The following is a 17,387-nucleotide window of genomic DNA, read 5'->3' as shown; positions in this document are numbered from 1 at the left end:
CAGAAAGAGAGAAGGACTACACAGCAGATAGATATTGACCCAGCCGTACAGAAAGGTTCATTGAAAGAAAGACAGAGAGATGAACGATAGCTTTGTTTAAGTAGGATATTGAAAGGAATGGAATGATCGGAGTGTGACTCAGTGACTTCTGTAAATGACTTCTATTCTCTTGGACCTGATTCCCCTCCTCAGGCATTAGTAGCCGCGATCGAAAAGAACCAGACCAAACTAGACGAGTGCCAAACCCACTCCAAACAGTACTGCACCTCTGTCAAGGTACAGTTACCACAGCACTTTGTCATTGTAATGTAAAGACACGTTTTTGGGTGATCGGGAAAGGACCCCAAAGTAAGCATTTCACTGTTAGTCTACACATATATGTGACAAATAACGTTTTCATTTGATGTCCAAAAATATGATGATTCATGCTAGGTGTTTTTCGCAAGTCATACATTTTGAATTGAGGTGGGCTACAAGGTGTACTGGATTATAAATACATTTCATTGATTGATTGATTGGATACCCAATTTCCACACGAAATGTCCTATACCAATACAACATAAAAAATGTTTTTTAAATCACTTCGTTGTTGCGAAATTACACGTATCCATATTTGTCCATCAGGACTACGAGCTGCAACTGATGACATTCAAAGCCTTTGTGGAGTCGACCCAGAAATCCACTGTTAAGAGGAGGAGGATGCACTCTTCATCAGACGCCATCACGCAGGAGGTAAGGAGAGGGAGACGATCGTCGCAATGTAATGTGGCCAATGTATTTACAGGAAAATATGTGTCACTGTCTGTGTGTGAAGCCAAGAGCAGAAACAGTTTGTTGTTGTTCCAGTTCATGGACTTGCGCACACGCTACACAGCCCTGGTTACCTTGACGACGCAACACGTCAAGTACATCAGCGATGCACTGAGGAGGCTAGAGGAGGAGGAGGTATGTCTCGCTCTTTCATTCGTTCGCTCTCTGCTTTTGGTTTCGTCGACCTTCCTCTGTGCTCGTGGGGTTGGTTGTCTGTACCGCCAATACATTTCTATCATGATGACATGATTCCCCCCCCCACAGAAAGAGGTGGAGGAGGAGAGGCAGCAGAGGGTGGGCCAAGTGTCAGAGCTGCTGGGCTGGGTCAAGGGCCTCCAGGGCGCCTCCGCCGAGTCATCCATCGCGGCGCAGCAGGTCCAGAAATATTATTAAATCCATCTAGTATCTTATGGAATTGTATTCATCCGCTGTCTTTCTTATAGCACACTCTCTTAGCCTCTCAAATGAATATACCGGTGTTTTCTTTATCACGTTGTTTTAATAATTTGAGTTGTGTTTCTAGGCTGTCGGTGAGCAGTTAGCGGCTAAGAAGGAGGAGGTGGCTCAGGCTATCAGGAACACCCAAGTCTTCCTGATGTCTAAACAGGCCAGCAAGTAAGTTCCGATTTCTCCTAAAACGCATGCATACCACTGTATAAACACACACATGCTGTATACTCACTCATTAACATCTCACCTTTATCCACACACCACACGCATGTTGCAAGCCCCACCACACACACACACACACACAAGTTCAAACTGACAGAAACGTTTGTCCTCTAGGTTGTCCCCAGAGGAACGTGTCCAGGTGACCTCCCAGCTGGATGAGTTGACGGCCACCTACAGCCAGCTGTGTGACCATTCCACCGCCCGACTGCAACAGCTGGAGCAAGAGCAGGCCAAAGAGGAGCAGAGAAAGGTAGAGCGGATGGAGGAAGGCTGCCCGGAAAGAGGGAGGAGAAGGGAGGTTGCGGCTACAACCAGAAACTCACTAGCGAGTTGCCAATGCGAGCTTACGACATTGCTGTTCAAGTGTGTTGCTCACTGGCAATGTCTGTCTGCCTTTTGTGAATTTGAGGTTCTGAAATGGAATATGCTCGCGAGCCGTGTTTGTGTGCAAGCGAGAGTGTGTCGCATGTTGTGTGTCTCACCGTCACCCCGTGTGCATTTTTTGTGACACCCATCACCACCACCATCATCATCCCCCATAATGAATGTTGTCGACTCATAGACTCGGTTTGCCTTAACAGACATTTAATGTAATTGCATGGAGTGAGCCCCCCCCCCCCCCCTCACTTGCACTCGACAACCCGCTTGCAATCATGTCACCCATCATCATCATCATCATCAAACACATCTGCATAATGGCTAGTCCTATTGGTATAGCAGTCGTAGAGCCGAAGAAGTCATGCTACCATTTAGCTATAGTAGCTTTTTGATAGGAGGTGCGCCCTCAACGTCCTTCATGGTCACGAGATAGTCACTCGTCCATATGCTCCGCATCACCTCTGAGCACTCATTCGTAGACAATAGGTGTTACCCTAAATTACAATGGTAATTTACTGTCACCGCGCTACATTCCGAACACGACCTTGTGTTTCATCCAGAAAAATGCAAAAGCCCATTACTCTTCGTAAACGCGTGCGCATGCTCGTTCACATAGTCGAAATCCAACCACGCCGTCATGCCCCCCCCCCCCATATACATCAGTCCAAATGTGATGGTATGTGTATCAGTGATTATATAATGTATTAGAGTGATTGTGAGTAAGTTGGTGTGTGTGCGTGTAAATTCCCACCCACGAGTGTGTATTCTATGAATGGTGTGTGTGATTTTCTGGGTAGTTCTATACGCTCAGGAAAAATGTACACACGTTGCATCAAAGCACTTGTCAGAGAAGGATGTCTAGTTGCCAGTGTCGGCTTAGTGTGAGCACCAGAGGCCAGCTACGCAAACCCCCACGTCACCGTTTGAGCATGATGTGTCCAGATCACAGTGTGTCTGTGAGCGTGTGTGTATATGTTTGTGCCGTCTAATGCATTAATATGTGTGAAATAATCAGCATTTTGCTTCAAAATCACTAACAGCTGCCAGAAGAGAATCAAGGACATCCAGCTCTGAGCAAAGGATAAGAGGGACTGTAGTTAGGCCAAGTTAGTATGAGGCAGAATCCTATTATCTATGTTTAAGTTGAGCTATTCTATGTATTCTGTCACTTAGCCAGTGAGCAAAGAATCAGTCCATTGTGGGTTCAATGTAAGTCAGATTTGAGAAAATCCATTTTTAATGTGCCAATGAACCGTAGTCCAAAGTAAATTGTGCCTCTCAGCCATAGCTAGTGAAGGGTCCAAAGCCTATGGAGTTTATAGTATAGTGAGTTTATTGAAATGGAGTGTCAGTCAGGTGAGTCAGGGCCATCCAGGCAGCGCCTCAGGTAGATAGCATGCAGAATCCTAACGCCAAGCTTCTCATCTGTCGCTCTTCAATCTGCCGAGCCCTCGGCCTGTTAGTGTTTGCGCATCACGGGCCAGCCCCGTACGGTAAGTAGTGCTCGCTTTCTCTTACCGTTGCTTCCAATCTGACCTGCCTTTTCTAGCTTTATCTTCTCTTTGATCGGTCTTTCTCTCCTTCCTTTGCTGTTTGTTTTTACCTCCCTTATGGAGGTTTCCTGGTATATTGGTTCTCTGCATTTCTGTTCTCTATGTAGCCATGCTTAGTGCTTTGTAGAACAGAGGTAAGTGTTCTTGTGCCATGCCGAAAGATGAATAGTGTGGGTGCAAAAGATTGACTCCCGAGCGGCGCAGCGTCCTAAGACACTGCATCGCAGTCCGGGTTAGGGGCCCTCAGAATGTCCTTGTCCCATCGCACTCTAGCGACTCCTTGTGGCGGCCTGGCGCATTCACGCTGACTTCGGTCGTCAGCTGTACATTGGTGCGGCTGGCTTCCAGGTTAAGCGAGCAGTGTGTCAAGAAGCATTGCGGCTTGGCAGGGTCATGTTTCGCAGGACACATGGCTCCTGACCTTCGCTTCTCCCGAGTCCGTAGGGGAGTTGCAGCAATGGGACAAGACTAACTACCAATTGGATATCACGAAATTAGAGAGAAAAAGGGGTAAAAAAACTGTATTAACACTGTATTGTAGTTATTGAAATATGCTTTCATCACCGTAATTATGTCAAAATTATTATTATGACTCTCTGGTAAAGGGTTATTTTTTTCTTGCTGGATACTTACGGGCTATGGATTCCTCAACAAAGTACTCATCAGACTGTTAAGTGTGTGAGTAGAAGGAAGTTCAAATATTCACTTACTTTGTTTCTCTTCACAGAGCCAAGCTGCCATTGGTGGAGTTATTGACCTGGGCACCATGGAAACTGTCCCAGTCTTCCAAGCTGCTCAGCGTGGCCTCATTGATCAGGACACCTGCCATGTCTTATTGGAGGCCCAGCTCACCATGGGTGGGTTATTTCAGCCTGTCTCCCCTGTGAGCCTATCACTGGAAGAGGGCTTCAACTGTGGCCTGATTGATAGTGTCATCAGCCAATCCCTAGCAGAGCTGGAGAGTGCCTTGCATCTTGTCAACCAGACAGAACAACTGGAGGGCCAGCTCCTTCCAGTGGCTGCAGCCATGGAGGAGGGCCTTATCAGAGAGGAGTTGGGGCTGCGTATCCTGGAGCTGCAGATGAACACGGGAGGCCTGAGGGAGTTGGGAGGAAGAAGACTGACCTTGGATAGTGCTGGAGAGATGGGCCTGCTGACCCCAAGGGTCTACACCAAGCTCAGGTCACGGGTCAATCGGCGGGAGCTCGTTGACCCTAACACAGCTGAAAAGCTGAATCTGTCTGAATTGCAGCAGCGCTGCGTCCTCAGCGATGACACCGGCTTGCATTTGCTGCCAGTCAAACAACAGCCAGGAGGCACCGTCTGCCTCGCTTCCGGCAGGAAGGTTGGGATCTTCCGTGCTGTCCAAGAGAATCTGATTGACAGGCAAGTTACGGTGAGATTGCTGGAGGCCCAGCTATTTGCTGGTGGGATTGCTGACCCCCGTACGGGACGCCGCCTGACTGTGGATGAGGCTGTGCGTCACAATCTGATGGACCAGGACCTGGCCTGTGCCATGCTCACCCGCCAGGTGCAGAGTGGTGGGATACTAGACCCTGTAAGTGGGGAGCGCCTAGGGTTGGAGGAAGCGATCCAGAGGGACCTGCTCTCACCTCGCCTGGCCCTGCTGGTGCTCGAGTCCCTCTGGGCTTTTATGGGGATGCTCTGGCCTGAGTCAGGGGAGCTGCTGCCCATTGCAGAGGCTCTACAACAAGGGGTCATCTCGGGAGAGCTGGCTCTGAACATCCTGAGACAACGCCACACGATAGGTGCCCTGTACCTTCCTGAAACCCCCAAGGTTGTGTCCCTGAATCAGGCTAAGGAGGTCCTTGAACCCAAAGTGGCTGAGATTTTGAAAGAGATTCAGATCCCAGATGTGCTACACAACATGAACCAGTCAGGCTCCCCAAAACTAAATCGCCTAAGCTGGGGCTCCACTGGGTCATCCCCTCCCTCCTCACCACCTGCCTCTTCCCCAGAGCACACATGTGTCCCCTCATTTCTGGAGGAGATGGCCCCTGAGGAGCAGGCACATCACCGCCTGCTTTTCCATTTAATGACCCACAGTTATATAGATGCACATTCTGGCCAGCGCTTAGTGTTGCTCGAGCCTGAGCTGGTGGAACTTGTCAAGGCTGCTACTGGTCTGATCAATGTGGATCCTATTCCTGGAGTGGTTGTTTCAGGGTTGAGTTTGACTTCAGAAAGACAGGAGTTTATGGAAGTAGTGCCAATTGTAAATTTGGCAGATAATCAGCAGACAAGGGAAATTGGAGAGGTCCAGGAAAAGAGTGCAAAATTCAGCTTGTCTGAAAAATATATTTCCTCCAGAAAGATGGTAGAAGAAGCTGATAGTCAAGGATGGGATGGTACATCTGACATGATATTGCAGGCTAAGCAAACTGGAATTAAGGAGATGGGACAGGTAGACCTTGACTCAACCATGAGAATAAGTGAGGTAGATGGAGGTGTACATAGAGGAGTAAAAAGTGAAAAGGATGAAATTGTTATTTTTGAAAGTGTCCAGCCCTCAGCTGGACTACCAGAAAAGCAATTAATTACAGACTCGTATGAAGAGGGGCTGGTAGAGATTGAATCAGAGGGAGCAAGAGATAGAGGTCACAAAAAGACAAAGGATAAGGACTCACTCATGGAAGACATTGACGGTACACTTGTAGAAGCCTCAGAAATGTACTCAACACCATTTAAGACCGAGGCAGAGACTCTGATGCCAACCCAATCTGATGCCAACCCTATTCCACCATCAGAGACTAATGAAAATGAGAGCATGCCTGTGAGTGTTGGAGTTAAAAATACTATGAAGGATGCTCAGAGGGTCACAGTGAAGACCCCACCCCAGGTTATGAGTTTAGAGGCAGCAGCAGTGAAGAGTGAGGAAGATGTTGAGCTGGAAAGGTTGACCTCAGAGCTTCACCAAGGGGGGCTACTGATGGAAGGAGGGCAGCGGCTTCTCCCAGATGAAGCCGTGGCTCAGGGGGTCCTCCCTGGACACACTGCAGTCAAGCTGATGGCCAAGGCAGGACTTTTCGGAGGTTTCCTGGATGTCAGTGCATGCGAATCTCTGAGCATGGAGGATGTGATGCAGGAGGGTCTTCTTGACGAAGACCTGATGTGGAGTGTGCTGAAATCAGAGAAGACCCTGGCAGGGGTAGTGGATGTAGAGAAGGGGAAGATTTGTACCCTGAAGGATGCTGCTCAGGCAGGCCTGATAGACTCCAACACAGCTGCTCGGCTTCTGGAGGCCCAGGTGGTCTCAGGGGGAGTGGTTGACCTGCGAAGGGATAAGAAAGTGTCTGTTACCCTGGCAGCCAACCTTGGGCTGATAGAGGAGGACCAACGAGAGAAGCTAGTTGCGTTGGAGAAGTCATACCGTGGAAAATACTCAGATCCAGATTCAGCACTAACCAAAGCAACGTTGCAGCTGCAAATGGATGGGGTTGTCGATCCCAAAACGAAGTCACCTGTTCCACTAAAGCAGGCCCTTGAAAGAGGTTTGCTTGGGCAGGAGGAAGTCTATCAAGCCTTGTCCCAGCAAGTGGCAGAGGGTGGCATCGTGCACCACAACTCTGGAGTTAGACTATCAGTTGCTGATGCTTTGCAGCGAGGTCTGGTAGACCGTGCCATAGCCCCAGAACTGGGGGAGTTAGAGAGAGCATGTCAGGGGGAAGTCGCCCTCTCTTCAAACCCAGATGCTGCCCTCCTCCAGGCGTCCACAGGTGCCATTTTTGACCCTGATTTAAAGTGTAGACTTACATTGACAGAGGCTGTCTCCGATGGTCTGCTCGATGAGAGCACTGCCAAGAAAGCAATGGTTTCTCCAGGTGTAACACAAGGTTTGTTGGATCCACAAAGTGCCCAGATTGTGCCTTACTCAGACCTTGTAAACCAAGGCAAGATTGACATTAAGAGCGGAAAGCGCTTCTTGGAAGTGAAGCCTTTCAAGGGAATCCAGGATAAGCAAACAGGTGAAATCCTGAATTTAGCTGAAGCAATTGCATCTCAACAAGTTGATCCGGTCCCAGCACTCAGAATGTTGCAAAGCCAGGCAGACACTGGAGGGATTGTTGATATTTCCAATGGAGCTAGGCTCCCTCTGCCTAAAGCCTCTAAGAAAGGGCTGGTGGGAGAACATATGGCCAGGCTCATTGCCACCAACCAGGTTCTGAAAGGGGGCTTGTTTGACCCTTCCACAGGGCAGAGAGTCTCTAGCCTGAAAAAAGCTGTCAAAGACGGGCTTATATCCAGAGAAATGGCTGCAGAACTCCAGGGCAACTTGGGCTCCATGGAAGTAGAACGTGACGATGAGGATAGTTCAACACCCATTGCCTCTTCAAATGGGACCTATAGTCCTGCAGTCACATTATCAATATCCAGTCCAGACAGCCAAACCAAAAGAATTATTGAAAGCTCTGAAGTTATTTCTCCATCCCCACATCCAGAAGAGTCAGAAAAGGGGTATAAACCTTTGATGATCACAGAGGACATTGTAAAGACTCTAGAAGCCGGAACGTTCAAGCAGTCAGAAGATCTGCAACACCATGGCTCTGTACACATTGAAGAAGAAATGGAAGATGAACAGGTCTCAATAGCCAGAATGTCATTGGAAATTGAGTCAGACCAGTCAGTGAATTTTTTGGCTCAGTTTGCAATCAATGCAGAGAAAAGGGTTCAGCAGGCCCTTCAGGAGATGGAGACTCCGCAAGATGTTACTGTTCGACCACCAGAAAATGATAACAAAAAGGAGTCTAGACCTGTTGGTGAAAGTAGTTCAGTCACGCAGCAGGGGCAGTCTGCTATGGGCAAAGAACCACGGATGGACTCGACAGGGGCCATTGGCAGAGAAGGTAGGGATCAACATGGCAGCATAGACATTTCTACACTAGTTGAGAGAGATGAAGGGAAGACAAATATGGTAGAAGACAGTACTGAGAGCGTGGTGGAGCAAGGTAGAATGGAGGTTGAGAGGGACACAAAGATTGAGGTCACAGAGTGTGATGATCTTGGACATGCATCACCCCCTTCTAAGGAGGCCGAAGGTAAGAGCAAAAAGAAGAGGAGGAATAAGAAGAAAGGAAAAGGGGAGGTTGACATTGAGCAAAGACCCTCAGAAAATGCTGATATTCAGAAAAGGGAAAACAAAGACCAGAATGTACAATCAGAGGGTAAGGATAAGGGTGTTGAGTCCACCAGAGGTTATGTTACCCCACAGGAGAAAGAGGAGTCCCTTGTGCAAGATGTTCAATCTGCACTTGAAAGTGCCAAGGCACAGACTGTTGAGAGGGTTGGAGATCCAGAAGATATTGGCAAAGTAAGGGAAGGTTCTACTGTTCCACTAGGAGCCATAGAAGATGCTCTTGAGGTAAAGAGAGATGGTACAGAGTATAAGGTCTTCGAGGACCAAAGACGGGTGGAGAAGAACAAAATGTCTAAGATACCTATGGCATCAGAGAAGGTTGAACCTGTGACAGAGGAGATACCATCCATCCATGATAAAGCAGATTCTGAAGTGACAGTAACGAAGGGTATTCTCGACAGCTTAGACAAAAAGTCTAAGATACCCATAGTAGCAGAAAAAGTAGAATCTGTGGCAGATGAGCGATCGTCCATCCATGATAGAGTATCCATTCATAATAGAGTTTCTAAGGATGAGCAAAAGCGAGAGAGCGAGCAGATTGTGGGAAAGAGTGATTCAGATGGGGAGAAGATGGTTTCTCAACAGACTGGACAACAGGAGCATAAGGATAGAAAAGAGGTGGAATTCACTCTGAAAACCCCACAGGCAGAAAATGACAAAGAGGCCCTTTTACGGAAGGCAAAAGAGAGTATCCTGAGGAAGGTGTTTGGGCGAGGTGTTAGTGAGAAGCAAGCTGCAGATGAGCTAGAGGCACTGCGCCAGGGAGTGGGGAAGAAGGAGAGTTTGGTGACATCTGTAGTGGAAGTTAAGACTGTGGGGAGTCCTGAGGTTTCACCAGAAGAGAGTAAAGGAATTGACAAGAAGGAAGGAGTAATAGAGAAAGTTCTGCCTGACCATTCTATGATTCCTGTAGCAGCAGAGGAAGTGGAAAAAGCTCTGCCATACCAGGTTAAAGAAGGAGATAAAGAGAAGGTTCTACCAGACCAGGCTAAAGGAGAGAAAGAGGAGAAAGTTCTACCAGATCAGGCTAGAGAAGGAGAGAAAGAGGAGAAAGTTTTACTAGACCAGGCTAAAGGAGAGAAAGAGGAGAAAGTTCTACCAGACCAGGCTAAAGGAGGAGAGAAAGAGGAGAAAGTTCTACCAGACCAGGCTAGAGAAGGGGAGAAAGTTCTACCAGACCGGGCTAAAGGGGAGGGGAGAAGTTCTACCAGACCAGGATAGAGAAGGGGAGAAAGTTCTACCAGACCAGGCTAAAGGAGAGAAAGAGGAGAAAGTTTTACTAGACCAGGCTAAAGGAGAGAAAGAGGAGAAAGTTCTACCAGACCAGGCTAAAGGAGGAGAGAAAGAGGAGAAAGTTCTACCAGACCAGGCTAGAGAAGGGGAGAAAGTTCTACCAGACCGGGCTAAAGGGGAGAAAGTTCTACCAGATCAGGCTAGAGAAGGAGAGAAAGAGGAGAAAGTTTTACTAGACCAGGCTAAAGGAGAGAAAGAGGAGAAAGTTCTACCAGACCAGGCTAAAGGAGGAAAGAAAGAGGAGAAAGTTCTACCAGACCAGGCTAGAGAAGGGGAGAAAGTTCTACCAGACCGGGCTAAAGGGGAGAAAGTTCTACCAGACCAGGATAGAGAAGGGGAGAAAGTTCTACCAGACCAGGCTAAAGGAGAGAAAGAGGAGAAGTTCTACCAGACCAGGCTAAAAGAGAGAAAGAGGAGAAAGTTCTACCAGACCAGGCTAAAGGAGAGAAAGAGGAGAAAGTTCTACCAGACCAGGCTAAAGAAGGAGAGAAAGGGGAGAAAGTTCTACCAGACCAGGCTAGAGAAGGGGAGAAAGTTCTACCAGACCAGGCTAAAGGAGAGAAAGAGGAGAAAGTTCTACCAGACCAGGCTAAAGAAGGAGAGAAAGGGGAGAAAGTTCTACCAGACCAGGCTAGAGAAGGGGAGAAAGTTCTACCAGACCAGGCTAAAGAAGGAGAGAAAGAGGAGAAATTTCTACCAGACCAGGCTAAAGAAGGAGAGAAAGAGGAGACAGTTCTACCAGAACTGGCTAGAGAAGGGGAGAAAGTTCTACCAGACCAGGCTAAAGAAGGAGAGAAAGAGGAGACAGTTCTACCAGAACTGGCTAGAGAAGGGGAGAAAGTTCTACCAGACCAGGCTAAAGAAGGAGAGAAAGAGGAGAAAGTTCTACCAGACCAGGCTAGAGAAGGAGATAAAGAGAAGGTTCTACCATCTCAAACAGACCAGCTTAAAGAGATGATGCCGGGAAAGAAAAATAAGAAGAACAAAAAGTCTAAGATGCATAAAGTGGTAGAAAAAGTTGAACCTGCGACAGAGGAGAAGCCATCCATCCACAATAGAGCAGATTCTGAAGTGAAATCCACCCCGGCTGATCCAGAAAGCTCAGTCTCTGGGGAGGAGCAGAAGATTGAGAAGCAGCAAGACAATAAATCAGACAGTGATGTTACAATGATGGCAAGTGGTGAGGAGCTGAACAAAATGGCTGCCTCTACCAAGAGTCTTAGTGGAGTTGACACCAATCAACAAAGATCAACCCACACTACTGCACCGTACCAAATCAATGCCCACCTTGAGGAGAAAACTAAGGAGGATATTTCTTTGAGGAGAGAAATAGACCCACATGGCAGGGAAATTGAACAATTTAGGATTGGTACACCTGAGAAGGATGTCCACCCAGACACCCATCGTGTTATTGACGTTGTGGATGCCTCTCCTGAAGCCCTTGTATCCGTGTCAGGCGCCCACCTGGTCAAGGCCTCTGTGGCTCCAGGTACCCAGACTGCTAAGACCACAGAGGAAATTGATGCACATCTGGTGAAAGATACTGAGGAGGACAGGTCTCCTAGCAAACAAACTGATCTTCCTGGCAAGGACATTGAACAACTAAGAATTAGTACACCTGAGGAGGCATCTTTGGCACCTGCTACCCAGCCAGCTAAAACTACTGGCAAAGGGAAGAAGAAGAAAACGAAACAGCAGCACGAACAACAGCAGGAGCAGAAACTTGACAGTCCCATTGAAACAGAGTGTAAAGAGGAAGAGTACCTTGAGCAGTCCACAGAATCAGGACAGTCCTGGTCTGACGAGACCCCACAGTCTGATGCAAATGAGATTGTTGAATCTGATACAACAGAGAGCTGGGAGGAGGAGGATGGAGAAATCCAAGAATTGGAGATAAGGAAAGAGAAGAACCCAGCTAAGACGGGAAAGGTAAGCAACTGATGCATTTAGTAGGTGAAAAGCAAATTGTCTCTACTTGATCATACATTATCTGTATTGTGTAACCCAGTAATAAGCTGTCAAATGTCAATTTTTTTTTATTGGAAAATTGCCATTCAGACTGATGCTTATCTGACATTCCCTTTCCATCAGTCCTCGTTGCTCCGCCAGGAATTCCTGGAACATGACCAGCAAATTGTGGCTCTGCTCTCTATGGTGAGACACGTCGAGGTTCGCCTCAAGCAGCAGCAGCAACAGTCGATTGGTCGCAGCCTCATTGCCCTTGATGACATCATCAAACAAACAGAGGTAAGAGATGTAGTACCTGCAAATGTATGATCTAGGATGTTACCACAATAGAAATCTTAGGTTTCAAAATTGACCAACCTTTTATCTCAGACCTTGGATCTAGAACTTCGGGATTTAGAATCCCAGGTCAAAAAGGAAGTGGATGCTGCTGGGCAGCTGCTGGAGCCCCGCCCACAGGAAGTACCACCTCAGCTACTATTGACCTTGGAAAAGGATGGGAGAAGCTTAGCTCGAGGTTACGAAGCCGCCAGAGGGGTTTCAGAAAACATCCTGCAGGGGCTGCGCGCACACAGAGAGGCACATAAGGTAATGGGACAGTGGATTGAGATATGAGATCTGTGTGTTTTTGGTGTTTAATCCGCTATTGCACCCTTTGCTAATCAGTGCTGTTTGTTTCTCTCTCTCAGGAGGCAGTGACTGGCGAACAGAAGTCACTTGGAGGGCGAGTAGAGGATCTTCTCTTCTGGCTGAAGGAGACTGAGGCACAAATTACAGGAATGGATGGGCAAACCCAGGGCGAGACTACTTCTCAGCGCACACAACAGCTCCAGCTATGCAAGGTTACCGCACTCACTCCACACTTCAAGTTTGATCTTGTTACCCTCTTCTTGTGCACTTTCAAGTGTGCAATTAACAACCTAGTTCGGATTCAGCCTACACGTTGCTTCATTTCCAGCTAGTCCTCAGATCATTATCTCTCCTTTCTATCTCCCTTCCTCAGGAGTTGCAGTTGTCTCTCTCGGCACGCTCCAATGATGTCAACGCGCTTGCCTTTGACATCCAGGTGTTCATCTCGGAGCGGGCTCAGGACCTGGCTCCCGAACAGAGCAGGCACCTCCTTGGGCAGCTACAACAGCTCCAGAGGGGCTTCCACCGAGCCACTGGCCAAGCCCACGCCAAGACCGACACCCTCTCTGCCCAGAGAGAGAGGGAGGAGGAGAGGCAGCGCAGGCACAAAGAAAAAGAAGAGGAAGAGAAGGAGAGAGAAAGAGAGAGACAGAGTGCAAGGGAGAGAGAGGTTTGCAAACCGCTGGCTGTGTTGCTCAGTCCCATTTGTAGTTCTGGAATACATGTTTAACATGCTCACAGATACATTTTCAATACATTCAATCATCAGTAATAACATCCTTTACCATATAACGATTGCGGTCATGCTATCATTGTTTCAATTCTCACTTTCTATCACTTTCTGTAACTGGCTAACGCTTATATATGTTATTAATCATGTCCATCAAAGCAAATATGCCAACTTCAAAAATAATTCTTATTTACCAGACTCACCATCACAACCACCCATATGTCTAAATGTATCACTTACATCAGATTAGCAAACAACCGCTGCTACTGCGAAGGCTAAGACACCGTATAGGGACCGGCTTCTATGCACAATGTGTGTTTGCTCCTCTGCATGTGTCCCTGTATAACACCTGTGTGAATTAACATGTCTGCCTTGCTCTTCCAGATTGCCACAGAAGGAAATACGCTTGTGCCACCACGGAAAAGGCTAGAGAGTTTTTTTTTAAATCAGAGAAGCCTTGCTGTGGCTTGAACGCTTTCCTTTTGTCCTCTTCTCCCCTGTTGTACGACATGGGGAGGAAGGAACAAAGTGCAAATGAGGACACCATTTGTTTGATTGTCTTTGTGTATCGTCGTTGTTTTGGCTTGACTGACCTGTTGATGCTGTATCTGTATCTGTCGATCTGTCTGGCTGGCTGTGTGAATTCTGGACACATCATGCTCAACGTCCGGCAAAGTGTGCACAAATGACATTCAAAGGGTTTAGAAACAGGCAAGCGTGCACTTAATGGAAGTGTGAATGGGTGTTGAAGAGAAGTGTAAAAAGAGCTGCTTTTTGTGTGCTCCTGCTCAACTGAGTGGAAAACGACGATAGGGGTCTGATTCAACGTTGTGGACTGACCACTGTTCCTTTGCAAAACGGGCAATATTACTTTTCTCACTCTTTTTTTGCTTACATTTTTCTCTTTCGACCGTCATCCGTGGCTCTCCAGGTGGTACAGCAGCAGAAAGCAGAGTGCTCACAAAAATTGGAAGGCCTTACAATGTGGTTGGCTGGAGCTGCCAGCGTGCTGGCCAATCAAAGAGCGGGAGCGGAGTCGGGTGACGTGAATGTGCTGCAGCAGAAACAGAGCGAGCTGAAGGTGAGAAAAGCGCCGTTTTTCACATCCATGTCTCAAGAAAGGAGATAACGCCTGTGTTGTTTAGTTGCTCCCAGACTTCTAATGTAGCCAGGTTTTGACCATGCTAGGTCTCTTTGAGGACCTACAGTTATCGGAGCTAGACTGCATTCAAACTGTCGGAGCGTCTTAACACTGCATGTGTTCTCCTTTCTCTTCACATGCGTTTTTGTATAGCCTGCTCCAGGGGAATATTCCACACTACCTGTAACCTTTCTATATCTGACCCTCTCTCCCCCTCCCCCAGGAAGTACAGAAGGACCTGCAGACCAGAGGCGAGGGCGTGGCGGAGACCATCCGCTCGGTGGAGGAGTTCCTGGCGGAGCACGGTGACAGCCTGAGTCCAGAGGACAGGGCCAACCTCCAGGGGGCACTCTCCCGTATGAAGGAGCAGTACAGTGCCCTGACGAACACGGCCTACTCCTCCCTGGCCCAGCTGGACACGGCCATCAGCACCACCGTCCAACAGAACACACAGAGGGTAAGCCTAAAGTAGCATCGCTGCTGTCTAACACAGCACGTAGATTCTATTATTGTCATCTATAAGGAACCAAGGTCCAAGATATGTATCTTTATGGATACTGTTTTGAGTACTGAAAAAATACTATGGAAATAGCTACAGTGTGGCAATTAACCCAGAGGAAAAGCTGTTTCCTTTTCTGTGTCAATTATGGTGAAGGGCCTTTCTTTCCCTGACTGCACTTTCATTGGTAGAAATATACACTCACCCCGATCTGTGCTGTTTGATCATGTTTCCCCTGTGTTTTCTTCCCCTATAGGCGAAGGCAGTAGAGCAGCTGCAGGAGACACGGGGCCAGATGGACTCGCTGCTAGAGGAGCTCTCCTCCCTGAACCAGCCTGGGAAAATAGGAACTGGCATGACTGTTACTGACCACCCCTCCTCGCCAGAGGGAAGACTACAGTCACACAGTGACATGCTCCAGGTCAGACGTTCTCCTTGCTGTTTATTTACAAAAGGAACGTGTGTTCATGTTGTGGTATACAATTAAATGCACTATGAAACGTAATGCTTCAGAAAAGGGCTCTGAAAAACCGCCTTTTTAGGTGCTTGGCAGAGGTTATTGAATGACAGTCAACTTGCATCCCAATAGTCTTAAGGTGGCTTCCTCTCATCTCCTTTCCAGACTATTTGAGATGAACCCTACCTTTTGGCTCTCTCTGACCCATTATGATCTTTGACCCCTCTACAGGCAGAGCTCCAGCAGCTCCAGGCCCAGCAGGCCCAGCTGATGCAGGTGTCCCAGAACGCTCGCTCCCTCCTGGACCAGCCCGACTTGGCCGTGCCAGCCGAGGAGAAACGCCGTCTGCGGGACCAGCTAGACCAGCTCCAGACCCAACACCAGGAGAAGCTGCGGTCCTGCCAGGAGAGGCTGAGGCGCTCAGAGGCCCTTAAGGACGAGCTGGACAAGTTCCTCCAGGAGCACGGAGGCCTGGGGACCTGGCTGGAACAGAGTGAGGGGGAGCTGTGTTCCTTAGGGGAAGGAGAGACGGACGCGCAGGGCCTGAAGGGGAGACTGGAAGAGCACAAGAAGGTACATGTTTGTTTATTTTCCTAGACTAGTGCGCGTTACAGAGAAAGCTACATTGCATAGCCATAGAGAGATGGTTTACATTAGCAAGATGCAAGAATATAGGCTTACTGTAACAATAGTTCAGGGTTCATATTGGCAGTTGGTAGCAATATTCACTCCTACTGTCAGCTATATACACAGTCATAATACTAAAGACACTAAGTTTACTGTTTCAAACTTTGGAACTGAACACATTCTTGCCTGTATCGAACTGACCTGGAACCTGTTGTCTTCCAGCTGGCGGAAGATGTGATCTGCCACAAGGCAGACCTGCGCTTCGTGTCCATCTCTGGTCAGAAGGTGCTGGACTCTGTCCAGGGGGCTCTGGAGAAGGTAGGCGGCTCTGACCCAGCCCTGGGGGAGACCAGACAGCTGGTCACTGACAAGCTACAGGACGCCAACCACCGCTACATCGCCCTGCACACCAAGGTGGGTCTCATATAGAATAGGGTGATTGTATTCTTCATTACTACTGGGCTTGGTGTACCAATACATACTAGGAGCATATCCAAAATGCCAGGGATTGTGTTGAAAGACTCACTATATTCAGTTAAGGTCCCTATGAAATATAAGCCTTCATTATTTTACATTATTTTTATATAGCTACCATATCTAATCAATATTACAGCAATAACCATAATTGAGGCTGTGTAGAGATATTCAACATTGCTCTACTTTCATAGTAGAGATGGTGTCCTGTTCATCTTTTGTTGATCTATGCTTACCCCCACCCCCCCCCCCGTCTTCCTTCTCCAGTCGTCAGATCTGGGGGGGCGTCTGTCGGGTCTGTTGGAACGCTACCAGCAGTACCAGGACGAGGCTGTGTCGCTCCACACCTGGCTCAGCGCCCAGGAACAGAACCGGAGTATAGCCGGACCCAGCGGAGAGACGGACACACAGACCCTACAGAACACACTGCGGGGCATACAGGTGAGAGAGACCATAGAAATAGATGGGGTGTGCAAATGTGCGGAATTATTTTATACAGTATATTCATGTGGCTGAACGAGGCGACATTATCAGCGTCTCAATCTTTGCGAAGAGAGGGTAGAACTCTGTTTTCCATTCCCTGCACCTCAACATTTCTCCTCCTTTTCCCCCCCTTCTTTTCTGTTCTTTTTCTTCCCCCTCTCCCTGTGTTCTGGTCAGCTGTTGCAGGATGAGCTGGCGGAGCGGTCAGTCCAGTTGGAGAAGGTGAGGAGGGCAGGCAGAGAGCTGGCTAACACACAGGAGTCCCCCACTCTCAGAGCTGCCGAGATCATCAGCACTGCAGGTACACAAGCTCACAACTACACTACCATTCAAACGTTTGGGGTCACTTAGAAATGTCCTTGTTTTTGAAAGAAAAGCACATTTTTGGTCCATCAAAATAACATCAAATTGATCAGAAATACAGTGTAGACATTGTTAATGTTGTAAATGACTATTGTAGTTGGAAAGTCAGATTTTTTATGGAATATCTACATAGGCGTAGAATCCCATTATCAGCAAC

General features: G+C 48.0%; 1 protein-coding gene across 1 annotated transcript in view; it reads left to right on the top strand.

The window, feature by feature from the left end:
• The window catches only part of LOC106570016 (microtubule-actin cross-linking factor 1), a 280,592-nt gene that overhangs the window by 181,420 nt on the left and 81,785 nt on the right, over positions 1-17,387 (top strand). The window contains 13 exon segments of the mRNA XM_082961118.1: positions 193-276; positions 625-732; positions 847-945; positions 1,075-1,185; positions 1,334-1,425; positions 1,597-1,732; positions 14,118-14,267; positions 14,551-14,784; positions 15,083-15,247; positions 15,515-15,856; positions 16,133-16,324; positions 16,652-16,825; positions 17,045-17,168. Coding sequence (XP_082817244.1) covers positions 193-276; positions 625-732; positions 847-945; positions 1,075-1,185; positions 1,334-1,425; positions 1,597-1,732; positions 14,118-14,267; positions 14,551-14,784; positions 15,083-15,247; positions 15,515-15,856; positions 16,133-16,324; positions 16,652-16,825; positions 17,045-17,168 — 2,011 coding nt within the window.

The sequence above is a fragment of the Salmo salar genome, chromosome 14 (assembly GCF_965601325.2).
Source record: "Salmo salar chromosome 14, fSalSal1, whole genome shotgun sequence".
Lineage (NCBI taxonomy): Eukaryota > Metazoa > Chordata > Actinopteri > Salmoniformes > Salmonidae > Salmo > Salmo salar.
Note: the sequence above shows the minus strand (reverse complement) of the source record. Positions and strands in the feature narration are given on the sequence as shown.